The sequence below is a fragment of the Lipotes vexillifer genome, unplaced genomic scaffold, assembly GCF_000442215.2.
Source record: "Lipotes vexillifer unplaced genomic scaffold, Lipotes_vexillifer_v1.1 scaffold217, whole genome shotgun sequence".
Lineage (NCBI taxonomy): Eukaryota > Metazoa > Chordata > Mammalia > Artiodactyla > Lipotidae > Lipotes > Lipotes vexillifer.
The window spans coordinates 4320350-4340595 of record NW_006788200.1 but is presented as its reverse complement, the minus strand read 5'-3'; the positions used below and the strand labels follow the sequence as shown (position 1 = coordinate 4340595).

The window sequence follows — 20246 nt, the reverse complement described above, 5'->3', positions numbered from 1 at the left end:
GAGACATGGACATATATATACTAACAAACGTAAGGTAGATAGCCAGTGGGAAGCAGCCGCATGGCACAGGGAAACCGGCTCGGTTCTTTGTGGCTGTCTGGAGGGGTGGGATAGGGAGGGTGGGAGGGAGGGAGACAAAGAGGGAAGAGATATGGGAACATATATATATGTATAACTGACTCACTCTGTTATAAAGCAGAAACTAACACACCATTGTAAAGCAATTATACCCCAATAAAGATGTTAAAAAAAAAAAAAACAACAACAAAATTCCAACAACCAAATCCATTAGCACTAGTTACAGATCCTTAGCTGATAACAGACCACTGCCCAGTGAAAACCAACAGGGTGGGAGACATATACATTACATATACATATACGTATATGCAGTATTCTATTATAATTGTATATTCGTAAACAGTGTACATGTATCCTAAAAGTTCTTTACGTGTTTGTTAAAGACTGCTTCCTGAAATAATTGACTCCCTTCCAGATAATCAAAGAATGAATGTTTCTACTGAAAAACAGACCTTTCCACATGATGTGGAAAAAAAACATTCTGTGTGGCGCAGTGGTTAGAATCATGAGCTGTGGAGTGAGACAGCCTGGGATCACCCTGGCAAATCACTTAACCTTGCTCTTCCTTCATCTCTAAAGTAGGCGTAATAATACTTGCCTTATAAAGTTCCAGTACATAGTAAGCACTGTATAAATGTGGACTAGTATAGCACATTACAAATGTTATCTTTCAGGAGTTATTCTGATCTGTAGCAGGTACTAGTAATTAGGGAGCTGGCTATGTATTACCTGGTTGGCAGACAAGGCACAGCTCATTCCAAGTTGTTATACTCTATTACTAGAAAACAAATTATCTATTTCTAACCATAATCTATTCTGTCAGAATTATTTTATTATATTACTAAAATTTTACATATAGTATTATACATGTATATACAATATTAAGTTATGTAATTAGTGAAGAAACAAGTATAACCAGTATGAATTTGCTTCATGACTCTCAGGGGTAAGAAATCTCACATCTTAACTGCTACTTGGTATAGAAGAAACTCTGGAGTGAGAGTTCCTGGGTGGTTCACATCCTGGCTGTGTGATCTTCGACAAGTCACTTAGCCTGTCTATGCCTCAGTTTCCTCATTTGAAAAAAAAAGAAAGTTAATCATCATATCTATGTCACAGGATTATTGTGAGGATTAAATTAATCACTTAAAAAATGTCTGGTGCATCATAAATGTTGGCTCTTATCATTTTTAAATTTTTCTAAATCATGTCAGATCTAACCCAGTGTCTCCTACACCCAGGTTGCCAGGAAATCCTGCCGCAGTCAGTCTAGGGCATCCTCCTCTGTGTCATATCACAGTCCTGAAGACTCACCTGTATACCCAAAGAGGGCTCTTAGCCTGTGCCCTTCTCTTTGCGGACACCTGATACCCCTAAGACGCACTGATCACCTCCATCTGTCCACAAGCTGTGGCTCCATCTTATTCATTCAACAGTTTGTTTTTTGAGTACTGTATCCCAGATACTATAGCAGGTGCTGGGAATATAATAATAAAAACAAAACAGACAAGAATCCCTGTCCTCATGGAGCTGCCAGTGAAGCAAGATCTCTAGGTCAGACTGATGTCGGGACCCTCTCCTGAACTTCCATTAAAAAAGCCTCTTGGGGGCTTCCCTGGTGGCGCAGTGGTTGAGTCCGCCTGCCGATGCAGGAGACACGGGTTTGTGCCCTGGTCTGGGAAGATCCCACATGCCGCGGAGCGGCTGGGCCCGTGAGCCATGGCCGCTGGGCCTGTGCGTCCGGAGCCTGTGCTCTGCAATGGGAGAGGCAACAACATTGAGAGGCCCACGTACAGAAAAAAAAAAAAAAAAGCCTCTTGGCCACTGTCAATACTAGCACTCTGAAATTACCCCTATTGGGGGTCCTTCTACCTCCAGGGCAGACAGTTCAAGTAGAATCTGATGCCTACACCCCACAGAGAACTCCCAAAGCTCACTCCCCTCTCCTAGTCTCAGGAAATATCTCTCCACCGCCAGGTACCCTCCTCCCCTCTAGCCCTTCCCCTTCACTGGGCCTTGATCCAAAAAAAAGGCCAGCATATGGTCTTCAAAGCCATTCCTAAAGCCCCCAGAAACTGTGAATTTCCTCCTGAGCTAGGACCACTTGGCTCACTAGAGCCCTCCTGGCCACCTCCTCTGGAGGTAGAAGGTAAAACGCCACTCATTCTCCTGTGATGAGCCTTCAGCCAAGAAAACAAGACAGGCTCGATTCTCCCAGGCAGGTTATACAGACACTCAGTGATACAGAGGGGGTCAAGGGAGAAGGCATTTATGACTCAGCAGGCAGTAGGCTACACTTGGACTACAGAGCTGTCAGAGGGAAGGAAGACACAGAACAGACTCGCAGATCTGACAATCAGAAGAAATTCTGAGAAATCCATTGCAGCAGGGTTCAGGAGCCAGGCTTCAGATGGTCAGGGAGCCACAGGTGAGAGCACAGCTGTGATTAGGAGAGAGGCTTCTTCCTCAGAGAAGGGAGAGGAGCAGATGATGCGCATCAAGGCAGAGAAGAGGTGAGGACTGAAGACAGACTGCCTGTCCAACATTCAGTGACCTGAGGATGAGGGTGCAAGAATGATGGTGGATTCTGTAACCTCCCCTCCCCCATCTCCCCAAGAACAAGGAAGAGACATTACCTGGCTAGGAAGGATGGATTTCTGCTAAGAACTAAGCCTCCTTCAGCTGGACAAGAGGCCAGACCAACAGTGCCCACTATGCTTAGAAAAACATCACATTTCTTCCCACGTCTATCAGACTTTGGATAATCTAGTTCTTGCCTACTTCACATCCTGCCACTCTCCTCTTTGTTCATTTTGATCCAGCCCACTGGCAGCCTCATTCTTCCTGAAACACACCAAAGCCTTCCTTGACCACCCTGACCAAACAGAGGTCTTCCCTCTGCTTACCACTCTGTCCCTTCCTGTCCCTTTACCCAGGTCACCTGGCTTCCATTCTAGATTCTCAGACCTTAGGGTAGTGTCTGTGCTATACATTTGACATTACAGTGGCTAGAAGCTATCCAAATTTGGTATGGAAAAAATGTAAAAAGTATTCTGCATAGCTCCAGATGGCTTGGTAAATTAAATTAAACCTACAACTGGCCCAGGAACTTTCCCCATTATTGATCATTAACATTTAAAGAGGTTGCAAAATGAATCCTGGACACTGCAATAAATTATCATTGTCTACTAGGCAGGTTCCATGAATCAGGTGGCCCTGGAGCCTTTTGAGACTGTCTGACAATGTAATTTAAATGACGTTGTTCTGCTCTTTGGTAAATGAGAGGACTAAGTGGGGGCAAATGTGTGTGCACATACAATCTACACTATGGGCATCTGGCCCATATATCTAAAAATGACAGTCTATTACAACTCTCTCTAGCTCCCCAGGTACCTGCTTTTCCAAGTCATATTTAGTTTCCATCTTAGCATGAGGCAAGACCCCTTCAGGGGCTCCCATTTCCCATCACTCCCCAATGGTGCATTCACCCTGAGATACCTACACCTCTCCTGACACACCAGGCTCCAAGGCATCACTAATAATAACAACAATAATTTATTAAGTGCTTAATCTGTCCCCTTCACCATGTGAAGTGTTTTGAATGCATTCATTCCGTGTAAACCATCAGTACTGCCATCCCCATTTATAGATGAAACAGATTCAGCTCAGAGGCAGAGGTGAGATTTAAATCAAGATCTATCTAATTCCCGAGCCCAAACTCTTTGCAACTGCTTCTCTTCAACATGCCCTTCCTGACTCTCTCAGTGGCCTGGTTATAGCCTTCATGGCTCAGCTCGAGAATCTTTCCTCCAGGAAGCCTTTTCTCACTATCCCTCCATATCCCCTCTTGGGTTGCTGTATCACGGCATGCACGGCTAACCCCTGTTATGGCACTGATTGAGCTACACTGAATTTGCCTGTTTACCTGTCTGTTTCCCTAAGTAGACTTTGAGGGTCATGAGAGCAATACTGAGAGACATTATTTGCAAACTTTGTGTTCCTGCTATCTGGCTCAGTAGGTATTTTCTGGATGGATGGATGGATAAACATAAATTTATGTATACATAGGTGTAACCTTAAATATATCATGATAACTTATGAGACTCAGTTTCCACTTCTAAAGAATATGAACATGCTTAAAGAGAGATTTTATTTGCCAGAGGTTGATAAAAACCAGCATTCAAAGTACGACCAAAATTAACTCAACCTATCAAGAAATTGTCTATGTATGTATGTATGTATGTATATATATATATATATATATATATATATATATATATCACTAGCCCCTGAATGACAAAGGAGACGACTGTCTCTTCAAATACCAAACACATTGTCAAGGGGACCTTTGCATTGGCTGCTGAATATTCATACTCCTCATTTGACATCTAAGAACACAGAGCCAGCGGTCACCTGCCTGACCAGAATGTGCCTTCACCAGAAATAAACGCTGCATGTTTCCCAGTGTTTGGGGTGTGATGGATTTCCACATTTCCGAGAGAAGTGAAAGGACCAACTGAGGATGTTCAGGCTGGAAGCCTTGGGTGACAGCAGGCACCAAGAGAAAAGAAACCAACATTTACTAATTATCTAGCTAAGGTATGTGCCCGGCTTTTTGCCTATGTACCAATGCCCTTTAAAGTATCAGAGGACAGAAAGAAGCAGTATAACATATGGGATTAGGAGACACCCTTTAAAAGTTCTCTGTGTGCTCCAGATGGGAACAATTACGTTGGTTTTTGGGGAGGGGTGTTCATAACAGACACACCCTATTGTCTGCACGGGGCCCAGAGCCACATGGAAGAGCACCTGAACACTGTCTACACAGGACTTAACTTTGTTGGTCAGGTCAGTGCCAGAAGGTGGAAGAGCAGGAAATAAGGTTACTTTTTAAGGAAGGTCTGAGAGAAAAATTCCTAGAAGAGAGGAGAAGTCTGGCCAAGACCTGAGTATGAGGGATAAGCAGGGGTTCTGGGCTCAGCAGATGGTGGTCCTCAGATCATCCCTGGCCTCCCCACAAGCCAAGATGAGCTGTGTGTAGGGAGCTAAGAGTACTGGCTCAGGATTAACACCTCTCTCCATCCAGCTTTCAGGAGGCTAACTCATATAGCCAAACGGAAGTAAAATGAAATATGACAAGTGATCCTCCACTTAGGATCTCAGAAGCAGAATCAGGCAGGCCTGAACCCTGAGAAGGAGAAACTGCGGGACAATGGAAGGTATTACTTCACCCTAGGCATCACTTCCAGAGACTCTGTTGGGGTGCTGCCCTCTAGAAAAGATGAGCGTGAGAGGAGACAGACATTTCTAGGGTAAACAGATGGAGATCTGGAGACAGGCATGATGAAGAGCAAGTGGTCATCTCTGCCAAGGAAGGAGATGTCCCATCTGCCAAGGAGACATTCAAAGTCCTGAGGAATTCAGCACCCACCACCAGGTGGGAGCCCGCCAGCCCAGAGGCAGAACTACAGGATAAAGTCAGCCCCTGAGAGCAGAGCAGAGAGCAGAAGGATAGACACACTCTTCAGAGGCATGGACCAGCCAGGAGGCTTCAATGCAAACAGAAAAGGAGATCAGAGAGCTGATGGTGGGGTAGCCAGAGCAGGGCTACAGAGGCCCAGGAACAGCTGTGCCTGTGCACTGGACCAGCCACCGAGGAACAGTTCAGAAAACATTTAGTGATGGATAAAGTGACTTGTGTAGGATACTGGAATCAAGCATAAATATATAGGAAGAGGCAATCATAAAAAAAATCCCTGCCATCTAGCTTGAAAGGGCTACAAACCATCAAGATCTGGGTATTAACAAGCTTCCCAAAGGTAGAGGCCTTGACCATCTTGCTCACTACTGTGTCTTCTGTGTCTGAAAATGCTTGGTGCACAGTATCAACTGGCACTTACTATCTGTCTGGTGGGTGGATGGATGCAAGCATGCCTACCAATGGGGCTAGGTCTGTGCTCACCAGCTGCCAATATCTGGAACATATGGGTCACAAACATGCTATTTCTAATTCTCGAACCAATGGTTATGCCATTATTTCAGCATTTCTCATTATCATCAAAATACTGGTAATACTAACATTCTTTAAGTGTTGAGAATTCAAAATTTTAGATTTAAAAAAGTGACACAAAATCCTAAGCATGTTTCAAATTTAAAACTATATAGAAATAAAAGCATCAAGTAAAACGAAAACATGGGCAAAATACATGTTACATCAACAATGTATTTGTAGGAGAGAAATTAATTTTAAGTGTTATTTTTAAATAATTACATAAGAGTAAAATGTAAAGTGTGATTTTAAAAAGTAAAGTGTATGAAGTAAATCATTGCTGAGTTATATGCACATTACTCTGCAAGAGAAACCTGGAAATTTGGGAATCATAATAGAAAGTTATAGGTAAACTCAAGACAGTTTCCCTCTGATTCTGTCATCTGCAACTGATCTAGTATTTCATTCCATAATTGGAGAAAATCTTCTGGAAAAATGTATGACTACTTCACCTACCACTTAGCACTATAGCTCCATCAACCTAGGACTACGAGTTTTTATTGGCTGGAAGCTCTGCTTACAGTTCAAGAAAGCATTTCTGGTCTTTGTCTTCTTTTGTTTAATTAAGTATATAAATGTTGATTTCCTGTATCAATATCAATACGTTTGGATGTATGTTCTCCTAGTTGATGAAGTCTTTGAACTTGAGTTAGAATTATTCTTGCAAGAAAACTTTGCTGTTATTGATAATCAAATTTCTTTCTCTACTTAAGAATCATAAAAAATATATAGATGAATACTCTGTGACATACTTTTGAATGACTAAAAATTTGAATGCATGACATAACTCTTTGGACAGGGCTTAACATAAAAATGATTTACATTTCTGACTTTTATTACAGAAATAAAATATTGTATTGACAACAACAACAAAACTGTATTGTGGCACTTGAAAACTGAACCATAAACCAAAAACTGGAAGTGCATTTTCTGAACCCTTGAAACCTCCTTTGAGTTAGTCATGCTTATGGTCATTTTATAAACGGAGAAACGGAGGCCTGAAAACTTAAGCTACCCTGTCCCTTAATAGTCAGTGGTAAAGCCAAGACTGGCAGCCAGGTGGGCTGACTCCAGACCCTGTGCATGTTCTACGACCTTGCACCTAAGGGACAAGAGTTACGGATCCAACTTGGGAATATTATCAAGTTCTCAGGCTCAAAGAATTATCTGAAACTACAGCTCTTCCTAGTAGAATGCCAGCATCAGGTGGGATTTGGCAAGAGGCCGGAGATCCTAAAAAGATCCTTTAGCAAAGCGGGTTTTTGGCCGGAGTCTGTATGTTTCAAGGCTGTAAATCAGGGCTTAGGTGACCTCCACATTAACCTGGTTCCTAGCAAACTGCTGACCAGGCAGTTGAGCCACGGCTGAATCGGTTGTTGCCACTCTTGTCTGTACGCAGGAGAGAGAGCCCAGGATTTCATCTTTAGCACGATGACTCGCTCCTTTTAGGAAGATGAGGTTGTCGAGGAAGCTGGCTTCAAGCCTTTCCCCTTGCGTATTCCTGATTTTTATCTCTACTGGGCCTTGGCTGGCCCACAGGCAGAAGCACAGAGAGATCAGAGTTCTAACAACTTGAATCAGGAGGTCCCCTGGCCTCTGTAAGCTTGGAGAAATCACTGTGGTTCCTCATGCTTTGGTGTGCCTGCCTGATTTAAAATCTACCTTGTGGAAATACAGGATAATAGTTCAAAACATTGTCTTTGGCTTCAAGTCCATACCCTGTTATATCACCTTCATGTTTATATGCAGGTTACTTAATTTCTGTGTCTCATGCTCCCATATTTAAAATAGGGATATAACAATATCTATCTGAAGGAATCGATATGAGGGTTAAATAACAGTGATTGTTAAGCAAAGAGCCTGCCACAGAATAGATAACCAATAAACATTAGCTACTCTTTATAATGATAATAGTTATTACTATTTTTATTATATAAATATTTTTCAGATTGATGTCAGTTTGGTAATGCCATACATAGAAATTAAACAACCCTCATTCAATCCAAAAGAGAATCCTCAAACCCTATTTCAGCCTCCCATTTCAATCTTCTCCTGCACAAGAAGACAAGAGCCTGGTTTAGATTTCATCATCTCTCCCTGTCTGCCCTCTACTAAAGACGTGAAGACAGTTAAATGTTCATCAGACCCTGAGAGTAAGAGAGGATGTGTTATATTTAGAAATCATTCTGGGAATATGAGTCACAGAGAAAATGATGGAGCAGAGCTTAGAGGCTTCAGAAGAGTACAATTTATCACTCAAAATATGTTTACTGAGTACCTACTATGTGCAAAACATAAGGCTGCACACTCCTGGGGATACAAAGACAGTTGGTTTCCTCAAAGAGCTTAAAAATAGCAGAAGAGATCAGATGTAAACACAATAATACAGCTATTCACAGCTTGACCCATGACCATGACTGTCAAGTGAGTTGGCTGTACAACAAGACCCAGAAGAGTCCACGGTATCTCAGGGGGCTGAAGGACTTGGTAGGACTTGAAAGTAAAGAGGAACTTGGATGTTGAAGGTTGATTAGGAACTGAACCAGAGAGAAGCAAGATGGACCTTCCTTGAAACAGGCATGAGGGCTACTACACAGGCCATGTTTAGGAACAGTATGTAGAGCAGTTTGGGTGAAAGGGAGGGATTGGGAACGTGAGTAGTTAAAGATAATCCAAGAAGGTTTGCTAGAGGCTGCTTCCATTTCTCCTTTAGTTTCAGGCTAGGGCACAGCCCTAAGTGGGGTCGAGAGAGTCACTGCCCAGGAATGGAGAGTGGCCTCTTTGTGACACTGTGAAAGAGCAGAGGCAGTCATCTGGAGCCAGCTGGAAGCTCACTCTGCATCCACACATAGTGTGACTCTGGCCATGACAACACAGCCAGACTGGAAACCAAGTCACTTCATCAGCACCCTCAGGGCTCAGCGCTGTGGGAGGACTCCCGGGAGCACTGCAAAATCACACAGTCAGCATTCGCCTCCAGGAGGGCCAGCCAAGGCCTGCTGCCACTGTGTCTGCACTCAGGAAATGGCTCGCTCAGAGCTCCGGGAGAAGCCCAGAACCATTTGTTTGGGTCACTGCACCCCAAAGACTGAAGCACAGGCTGCTTCATGAGAAAATAATTCTTTCCCTGGCAAGAGAGATGCTGCTGAGTCACAGATACAGTCCTCAGAACCTACCAATTTGGAACATTTGTGTAAGTAATCCCTATTGATCTGGAAAATTCAAGGTTTGACTAATTTGAGGTCGAGGAATTTTTCATATCCTGCTGTCCCTGGGAAACAGGAACAGAGAGTTATCTTTGGGAACAACAAGCAAACTACTCAACTGAAAAGACGATATCAAATCTCTGTCTCTGTGAGTGCAAAGAGTCTTCAGAAGTGCCCATCTCCTCTTGCTGCCCTGTAGACTTCCAGAATGGCTCAATCAGCAGCTACCTAGCAGGACCCTCCACTAAGTAAATAACCAAGAACACGCCAGGGTTAGCTGGGCTAGGAGATGCACAAGTGGAAGAGAAGGTAGGGGAAGCTGGAATCGAGCGAGAGCCATCTGTGCGGGCATCCAAATGGAATCTCCCAGCAAAGAGGGGAGTGTTTAAAACACACTCAGTTAGCAAACGGGGGATTCTGAAGACAGCACTGCAGAACAGGTGAGGAGAGGAAGGCAGGTGTGGAGGCAAGGCACGTGAAACGCAGCAGCAGAACTCCCCAAGAGCTGAGCTCCAATCCCTGCCTGCCTCCCTGGCTCCACTCTTGGGCACCTCCTGCAGATGACGGCATGAATTTTCTCCTGGTAAAAGATCTTTGAACTCCTAGCTCAGTTACCTCTGGAAATGAAGAAGTTGTTGCTGTTGCTGCTGCTGTCGTCGTTTTCCAATCTCCTGGCACTTCTGCAGTGAGAACAACTTCAGTGGAGACATGAATTCAGTCATCTATCTGCTCATCATGTCTCCTGGAGAGCAAGCAAACTTCCATGTGCATCTTCCAGATGTGGTCACATGGCCACAAGTGCTGGACTCTGCCACACCACAGGGACCATGTTTGGAAGGCCACTCTGGTCCTCTAGGTGGCACCAGGTTTGCAGTCTGAACTCGGAGAACTTCCTGCTGCACCATTCACTCGTTCAGACGACACTGCCTGAGCACCACCCTAAGGACCAAAAGAGCCCTCCAGAGGGGTTTTCTCTCCAGTAGAGGGTTATACAGGCATTGTAACTATGATTAACGAGAGAGACTACAAATGACTTGAGAAGAGAGAAAGAAAGATTCTCACCTGAATGGGCAGGGTAAACTTTCACGGAAGAGACAGTTATTGAGCTGGACAAAACTTGGCTACGGGGGGATAAGAAGGAAAGCACTCCAGGTTGCAGCGATACCTTGACCAGAGGTTCAGAGATGGTCAAGCTTGGGAAGGCTCTGAGAACAGCTTTGATGGAGTTTGGCCAGAGACTAGGGATGGGGAGGAAATGAGCAGAAGCTGGAACAGCAGCTGGAAGTCAGGTTTTAAATTCTCTTACTCTCCCATCCTTTGCTCTGTTCTTCTGTTTCCTTCCTTTCCCTCCCTTTCACTTGCTTCCTTTCTCCCCAACCAAAATCCCCCCCATCTAACCTTAACCCTCCATCCTCCCATCCAACCCAAACAGTGCAAATGGAGTGGATGTGGGATTATCATAAAACATCTACTGCTCTGGAGAAGTCAGAGATCAACTGTCCTCCCCAAGAGGACACAGCCCACTGCCACAGGGTGAAAGGAGACAGCCAAAACTGTGGCTGGGGGTATGAGCATCTCTGCAGCACATGTGAAATCTATAGGCTCACAGAGAGGCCCTCCTGCTTGGCAAATAGAATATGCCAGAGACCTGACCCAGAAAAGACGCAGGAAACATCAGTTGAGAGAGGCGGTGTAAGGAAATGGCTAAGAAATGTCCACTTTGGATCTGACAGTCACAGTGCCATCAGCTCTATAATGGGCATAATGGATTAAATGAGACAATGTTCATAATGTGCTCAAGCACAGGGCCTGTTCCATATGAGTGCTCAACAAGTGTTTGCTTTTACTGTTTTATTTATGGCAAAGAACTAAGACCGGGAAGGGCTAGAGTCCAGGCCAACCAAATCAAGAGAATTTCAGAGGGAGCTTACACATGAAAAGACCTCAGTCTTTGGAATCAGACAGACCTGAGCTGGAACCCTGACTACACCATTCTCTAGCTGTGGGACTTAAATTGACTCAGCCTCAGTTTCCTCAACTGCAAGATGGGGTTGATAATACATCCTCATTTGTATATGAGGATGTAGATAATACATCCATTTTGGGGAGGGTTATTGTGAAGATTACAGGTAACATAACCAAAATTCCTTCACATACTAGGTCCTAAATTATTAACAGTAAAAAACACTCAAGCTGTGATTTTAAAACATTTTACTTTGTCTAGTGCCCATGCTTAGAGGCTACTTGAAAGTGGTATGAATTGTGGGGCTACCCACCCAAAGCTCCAAGCCCCACACCTTTTCCTTCTCATTCTCCATCACCACTTACCCAGAACTATCCTGGATTATACTCTTGTAGTGGCCGCTCAGGAGCTGCATGGCTAAATAAATAGATTCAGTAAGCATGGTGGCAATGTTGGTTCCATACTAGAATGCTCTATTGACTGAAAACTTAATAAAACAACGGCAACTTCTGCTTTCTTTTTTACTGTAATTAAGCATACTAAGTTCTTCAGGAATGTTTAACTCTAAAATCACACGGTCACTCAACACTCTGCTGATGGATAAACTCAGCAAAGGGAAGAGCAGAGAGAACTATTTTAAGCCCTGGAGGGGGAGCAGAAGTGGTAGTGGGAACAGCAGCAGTAACACCAACGCGCACCTTAAAGTGTAAGTACCAGGCCACGTACTGAGCACCCAACACATGTTTTCCTCTCTCGTAGATCACGAAGCTAGGAGAAGTGAAGTGGCTTTCCCAGGGTCACACAGCTAGAAAATGTCGTATCTAGGATTTGAACCAGGATGGTCCAGCCTCAGAGCCTGTGCATGTAACCACTCCGCTAACTGCCTGCACAGAGAGGAAGAGTCTGAGGGTTAAGCTATCAGTGTAGACAAAGCAACTAGCTGTGCCAAGGATGTGGGGCTCTCAATAGTAGGTCTCACAAGAGGGAGGGACCCAGGAGATAGCACACTGACGGGATGAGCATTTGGTGTTCATTCATTCGTGGAAGGCTTACTCCGTAAACTGGTGGGTATTACTGCTCAGCCCTATTCCATGCACAGACTCACAGAGCTGAGAGCTCCCTGTGGACAAGGACTGCAACTTCTCTGTATTTCCAGGGCTGAGCACAGTGCCTGGTAAGGGGCAGCAGTGAGGAAAAATATGTTGAATGAATGAATGAATGAATGGACAAACCAACAAACTAAACTAGTCAACAACTGACATTTCCATTCCTCTTCTTCCCTCGTCAACTTCCATGACTTGAGAGCTTTGCCAAGACAAAATGGGAGGGAAGAACATTAGCACCATTGAACCAAATCCCATGAGATGCACCAGACAGGAAGTGGCACCACAGAACTATACTAATTCAGTCTGACTGTCCACACTAAGAACAGCCACTTGACAACTGGTACAGTATCTGTCTCTTTTTGCCTATGTAGATAGCTTCCAGAGGGAGGAAAAAAAGGTTTCTAGACTAGTGACGAGCTAAGTGGAAAATCTTGACCACAGTCACACTGGACATCAGCCTTCGATGGTTTATCTGTATAAAATAAGTCATCTTCTCTATAAGCATTGGTTTTCATAAATTTTTCTCCAGCTAATTTATTCTTCAGCTTATCAGATCATGCATTGCCACATCTCATTATTCTGTAAATGAGGCCCAGTGTCAGAGAAAAAATCTGTGTTTAAGGATGATGGAAATCATGCAGCCTCAAAGCCTCAGCTCAAATGTAGCCCTCTTCCCCTCCCCACTGAACGGGAAATGCAGGATTTAACAGCCTTTAAGGGGGAGGAGGGGAGGGGCATCGAGGACTGAGGAGAAGTACTTCTGCAGGTTCAGGAACCTGTACTCGCCTCACTGATGGAGAGCTGCAGAGTGGAGGGGGCGCATCAACATGGAGCTGAGTAGACTGGATGGTGACCTTGACTGCCCTAGAAGAGACCAGCCCATTTTTACCTAATTGCCTGGATAAAGCACTTTCATTGGAGGGTAAGGAGGGAGGTACTGGACAGAGAGGGAGTGGCCTCACGCACCCGTCAGGCTACATGAACCTTTCCAAAGGCAGCAACACTTCAAGAAAATCTGCCAAAACAACGTGGAGGTCAGAATAAAGATAAGGAGGGTGGAGTAGAACCTCAGGGAGTGAGGAGGAGGACAGAGAAACAAGAGGAAGAGGGAAAGGAAAAAACAGGAAAGGAAAGGAGAGTCACGGGCTTATTTTTAGTTATCAAATACTAATACAGCGCTTACTATTTGTCAGGTACTGTCCTAAGCACTTTACAAATACTTACTCACTCAATCTTTATTATTAGCCTCATTTTACAGAAAAAAGGAAGTTAAGCATGGAAAGAGTCAATGATCGAAGAGCATATGGCCAGCGTGTGGCAGGGCCCGGACTTGAACCCAAGGAGCCATGTACCAGTCCACACGCTTAAAGACCCCCCGTCAGGAAAGTCTTAGCCCTGTTGTAATATGAATATATGGCCCAGGGGTGTTAATATTCCGTGAAACAGCCCTAAAAATGCTCAATAGTTAGTTAAGGAATGTTGATAGCTCTTCAACAGCTATCTATTCTTAAAATATCAGATATTTCCTTATAACTGAATACAAAGCAGGGAGAAGAGCGAAGGGGATAATTTTCCTTCAGGCTATAGAAGAAAAATAGTAGCACATGGACCAACTGAAAGCAAAGAAAGAGCCAAGATTTGGCCAGTATGCCCAAAAGTTCCCATATGCCAGCATTATATTCTCACTAGGTCACCAGGGTCTGGGAGGAATAGGAAGTTTAGGTGAGATGATATTAACAGAAAACCAGCTTTGGGTACAAATGTTGTTAAACTAGACATGAAGGCTGGTCAAACATGCCACCAGAATAACCGGCTTGAGATGGACTCAAGAACCGGCAGCCACATGAATTCTAGGCCCTCCTGACCCTCAGGTCCTGTTTTCCAGTCTCCTTCTCCATTATAGGGAATTCTGTCTCAGAGCTCCCTCCCATCCCTCTTTGCAATTTAACTTCTTAGCTCCCCGCCCCAACCCAGTCCTCTGGAACAGTCCATCCCAGCTGTGGGTATGGTCCGACATATATTCTCTTGAGAGGCTGCTCTGCTCCACGTAAGCCTACCTCTTAACAGTCTCAGCTCCAGGCCATGACTCCCTACTAGGAAGAGTGTGAATCATGTCGATGGGAAAGCTGAGGTGGTCAAACCAGTTCTCCCTTGAAGAACTTTCATAAATGCGTACCATGCTCTCAGTCCAGAATGGTTTAGGGGCAGGAATGGCCTGGGCAATCCTCTTGTTAGGATCCAGATCATTCCATCCTTTTGTGAGCCAGATGCCGAAGAAATCTGGCCCAAGACAACACTGATTTTCTGAGTTCCCACTCTGTTCTATCTAGCTGTGGGCTTTCCTTCCTCTGTTCCTCTCTGACTCTGCTTCTAAAAACCCTCCCCCTGCTCCTGCCTTTGTTCCCTGACTGAGTGCCCTTCTGGTTAGGGTGTTCTTTGTGTCTTGATGGTGTGCCTCATGTTACTCTCATCTTCCTTGGGTCGGGAATGATGTTTCTCTGTGCTTCAAAAGCACAGTGGAGAAAAATCCTCTGATACACGCTGAACTGTGCGTCACGAAGTTACCTTCTAAGTCCTGCTACCAATACAGAAAAGTGCCCACATAAAGATAAATAACAATCTGGGCTTCAGCTATCAGCTGCCGTCTGCTTACTGGGAGTATTATAAAGTCTGTCTACAAATAAATAGCATGTTTGGAGCTAGGTTACTTTATTACGGAGGAAGAAAGGCCACTGTGGAAATTAACAAAGGTCTAATCAGAGGACAGAGTCTCAAGAGAGACCCCCCCTGTTTTAGTCGGGACCACTGTCCTCTGAGGCAGGTAAGGGCGAGTGGGAATTGTTCCCACTGTGTTCTCTCTCAGAATTCTTCCCCTCCTGCTCTGCTGCCCAATTTGTTGTGCTGATTTGTCTGCAGGAGGCAGCAGAAGAAGCATGGATGGGCTTCTCCCCAGATAAAGACAAAGACGCCAAAGGCAGGGGTCAGGACGGGAGTCCTTCCAGAGCAGCTACAGTGCAGGGAGCCACAGGGCGAGCCAAGTGGTCTTCCGCTACTTCAAGAGACTGTGTGTTTCTCCAGGGCAGGACCATTTCAGCACCGAGGGAAGGCTAACTGTGGAAAAACAAAACCGACTGCCCCCCCCCCATGCCTGCAAGTCGACCTGCAACGGGACGACTTGCTGTGATCAGGCTCTGAGAATTACTGAAACATGTGCATGACGTTCTGTTGTTTGCTCCACTTTGTTGTGAGCCAGAAAGGGCACAGGAAAGCATATGATGGCCTCAGGGTTCCTACCTGGGTTGAGGAGAATCTGTTGCTCTTGTTCTTGAAGGGAAAAACCACAATGGTTGACATGAATCCAATAGTGCTACCCCAAAAACGCCTCATTTGCAGCTAATGATTGAGTAACAGTATCACCAGGGGCTGCTGCAGGGCCAAATAAAGCTTTGATAGCATCCTCGCAAATCATTTGGTTGCTGCTGTGAGTTCCCAGAAACTGGAAACAAGAAGATGTTGCCATCTGCGTTGAGAATTTTTTAAATAGCTCTATTTATATTGTTCTTATAATGAAAAGGGAATGTTTTGCATTTCCCAGAAATTGCTGCATATATCCTCTTAATACCCAATGAGGCAAATGGGATGAAAATTGGGACATTATGATCCAGGGTAATCCACTGAAAATGCAGTCTCTTTGAAGAATGCCCAGTCTATCTGCTCTAGTCCATGCGTCCCAGCTCCTATGGCATACGGCTATCCTGACAGGGCCAAAGAGCAGGCTGCCTAAAGCAAATAATGGCTTCCCTTTGTCACAGGGAGGAAATAAGCTAATGAGCATAATTTTCTCAAGTGTAAACTTTATTCCCATAAATGTTACTTACATATTCCCTATTACCAGTTTCTACTGGCCAAGACTCAGAATCAACTAAACACAAATGGCCAAGTAGCACCAAATATTTGCAGAAAAAGGATGCTTGGTTACAGCAACTCAAGTCAACCTGCTGAATCAATCAGAAAAAGGAAGATGCTGTATATGAATCTAGGGGTGTCTCGTGGACCATGTGTGCAGAGTGGAGCTGGACCTCAGAGAGGGTAGGACACTATAGAACCTCTTTCCATACAACTTCATTCTTCTTTCCCTCTTTTTAACTGGCTTGTTTCGCTACTTAGTCTACACAGTGGAAGGTAGCTGCTCAGATCCCTGAAGGTTACATGTTAACTCCTCAGTCAATTAAAAGACTGCCTCTCTCGATCCCAGTCTCAAGTAGCCTGGGCATATACCCTGAGAAAACCATAATTCAAAATTATGTGGAGACATGTACCACAATGTTCACTGCAGCACTATTTACAATAGCCAGGACATGGAAGCAACCTAAGTGTCCATCATCAGATGAATGGATAAAGAAGATGTGGCACATATATACAATGGAATATTACTCAGCCATAAAAAGAAACGAAATTGAGTTATGTGTAGTGAGGTGGATGGACCTAGAGTCTGTCATACAGAGTGAAGTAAGAAAGAGAAAAAACCAAATACCGTATGCTAATGCATATATATGGAATCTAAAAAAAAAATGGTACTGATGAACCTAGTGGCAGGGCAGGAATAAAGATGCAGACATAGAGAATGGACTTAAGGACATGGTGGGGAGGGGGAAGCTGGGACAAAGTGAGACAGTGGCATGGACATATATACACTACCAAATGTAAAATAGCTAGCTAGTGGGAAGCAGCCTCATAGCACAAGGAGATCAGCTCAGTGCTTTGGGACAACCTAGAGGGGTGGGATAGGGAGGGTGGGAGGGAGGCTCAAGAGGGAGGGGATATGGAGATATATGTATGCATATGGCTGATTTACTTTGTTGTACAACAGAAACTAACACAACATTGTGAAGCAATTACACTCCAATAAAGATGTATAAAAATAAATAAATTTTTAAAAAGAGGAATAAACAAAAAAATAGTCAGCTGAGAAAACCTAATGGACCCATTTTAAGTCTGGGTTCCAACCCTAGTCCAACATATATCAAGAAGGGTGAGGTCAACAATACAAAATGTCCACAAAAGGCCCACCTTGTAACCTGGCATGAGGGCAAGGCAGATCCAAGAGAGGGAGGTGGCAGTGAGAAGCTACTGCATGGGGATATAATGTGTCAGCACTCCAGCATGCTACAATAAGCAACAGGAATGCAAGCCAAATACCACTGAAATCCAGTGGCGAAGTACTGAGGAGCTTTAACATGTGCTCTGGAAACTCCACTGCAAGAACTTTTTCTTAGACAACAGAGGAAAAGAGAGAGGAACTTTTCTACAGTATCTCATTTAACCCTACAAGACAATGTGACAGGCTCTGTTTTGCAGAGGACAACATTGAGGCTCAGAGAGGTAAAGCAGCTGGCCCAAGGCCACCTGGCTAGTAAACGGCAGAGCAAAATTCAAACGCATGTTGACTCTAAAGTCCCATTCATGCTCCATCCATTCCAATACGCTGACTCCCAGATGAACCCTGCCCAGAGATACATCTCCTTGGATTGGAGACAAGCATCTACACAGAAGCTGACTGTCATTTTCTGTGCCTGAGACTTCTCAAGGTCCTCAGTTTACCAAGCCCTGATGCAGCCAGTCCTATGAGGGCCAGTCCTGTGAGGGCTCATAGCACAGAGACCCCCAGCATCCCCAAGTCAGAAGGGCCCAGCAGGTACCTGACCTAGCTGCTCTGGCTCGAACACCCAGGCCACCCTCCCCAGGGGAACACGTCAGCCCTGAGCTACTCATAGGTCATATACTGTTCAAGTGCTACTGATGCCATTTTCCTGTTTGCATTTTGTTTTTGTTTTTGTTTTGTTTTTACAGTTCGTTGCTCATCCTAACTGTCAACAGCAATTGCTTACCATGTGGTATGAAAATCTCTCAGGCTTACGTCAACAGTCTATTGCTGTGAAATTCCTGGCTGTCTTTGGAGTCTCCCTAGGCCTCCCTTTTCTCGCCATAGCCTATTGGATTGCTCCGTGCAGCAAGGTACAGACTGCTTAAGGTGCATGTCTTTGTGGTTATTTCTTCTCTCTACTTAGCATAACCTAAAGTCCATTTTGTCCAAATATGCAGCTAACCATTTCCCACATTTAAAGAAAATAGCCCTGAGAGGCCCAACAAAAGTAGAAAACCACTTAAGAGGGAAAATGCTAAGATTTGCTTTTTTAAATCATTTTCTTAAAAGACAGAGGAGTGATAAAATGGAAACTTTTATACACACAAGGCCTAATCTGATCAATAACAGAATAAAGGGGGAATAAAGGCACTTTTCCTTTTCTAATTATGCAATGTCCTAAACATGGCCTCCAAACCCATAGTAATAATAATTGCAATAATGATAATAGGAATAGCCAACATTTATTGAGTACTTTCTTTGTACTAAGTCCTTTTCATGCAACACCTCATTTCACTCCCTCAATTACATTATGATGCACACACTTTCTAAGCAGGTTCAGAAAGGAGAAACAACTAGGAGCTGACAGTCAAAGGCTTCTCATACTGGGGCAATGCAGACCCATCTCAACATCTTCCTGGTTTCCTGGCTTCCTTGTCTGGGTTCTGGCCCACATGGGCAGCTAATTAGATCACTAGAAGGAAAAAAGACAAAGGAAAAAGGAGGAGGGGTGGAAAGGCACAAAGCTAGGCTCTTTTCTCGCAGGAAGGGGGAGTGTCTGGTGCCCGCCTGTAATGGAAGGAGTGGAACCTGCAAGAGCCAAGCTGCCACACCTCGTGTTCCACCCTCCCTATAGCCCATCTGACCCAAAGCCACAAAAGGCATCAGCAGTCACTCCAGCTTCAGGCAAGAGCTAGCGCCTATAAAAACAAATCATGTCGAAATTCTGAAATATGTTTCGTAGGTTAAGTGGTCATTAAAGTTTCCAAAGCTGCATTTACTTTGTGAAATAGTAAAAAAAAAAGCAATTAAGCTTAGGTAATCAACATTCAGTAGAAGAAATATGACTACAGGGAGATTAGTTCCACAGGGAATTTGATCAGCTAAGGCAGTTAATAAAAGTGTCATCAGCGAATGGATCCTCTTGTCAACTCCACCAAGACAAAACTCATGCCAGGACGATGGGCCCAAGACTTCAGATCTGCTAATGAGGCCACCTAACCAGGCAGGCAAGGAACTGACTGCCTTAGAGTAGGAGGGGTGTCAGAGAAAGAAATTAGGACTCAAACTCCTTCTTCTGTAGGATAGTGTTAAAAATAAAAGTCCTCATACTGAATATTTGTGGTGTCCAACCTCATATCTATTGAGGATTTTGTTTCTATGGCACTCTACCATGACACAGATTTCTAAATCAGTATTCCCCAAATGATACATATGTAGGGTAAGGCTATTTTTTTCTGTCCTTTATCATGAGCTGGAAAAGCACAGTGAGTGAAAAAAGACTAACCAGATTGAAAACTGGATTAGCGCTGGTCATTTGTTTTAGGCACTTGTTTTCACAGTAGTAGTATCTAGCCTGTACTGCAAGTTAGATCATTGCCTTCATCCAGAGATGGACAGGGATGCTGCCTCCACACTCTAAGCCACAAACTAATTCTAGGGCATCAATCATTAAAATAACAGTCAAACACTGCCAATCCTCACTTTTGCTGTAAAACTAAATGTGACAGCTTCCAGGGAACTGGGACTAAGCAACACCAGCAAATTGGTTTGCCCCTACCTGCCTGGGGAAAGATTCAGAAAGAGATGATATGCCAGTTGCTGACTAAATTTTTTAGATTTTCAGTAGGTCTGAGAAGAATCTTGGCCAATATCATGCAGATGTGATGCAAAAAAAAAAGGATGTGTGGACGGGGGGGGG

General features: G+C 44.2%; 1 protein-coding gene across 3 annotated transcripts in view; it reads left to right on the top strand.

Moving 5' to 3' along the window:
* The window catches only part of TRPC7 (transient receptor potential cation channel subfamily C member 7), a 145966-nt gene that overhangs the window by 69975 nt on the left and 55745 nt on the right, over window positions 1-20246 (top strand). For 2 of the 3 annotated variants that reach the window (XM_007461393.1, XM_007461392.1), the window contains one exon: window positions 18253-18417. The exons of the other annotated variant lie outside the window; for it this stretch is intronic. In XM_007461393.1, coding sequence (XP_007461455.1) covers window positions 18253-18417 — 165 coding nt within the window. The remainder of the gene's footprint in view (window positions 1-18252; window positions 18418-20246) is intronic. 3 annotated transcript variants of the gene reach the window in all.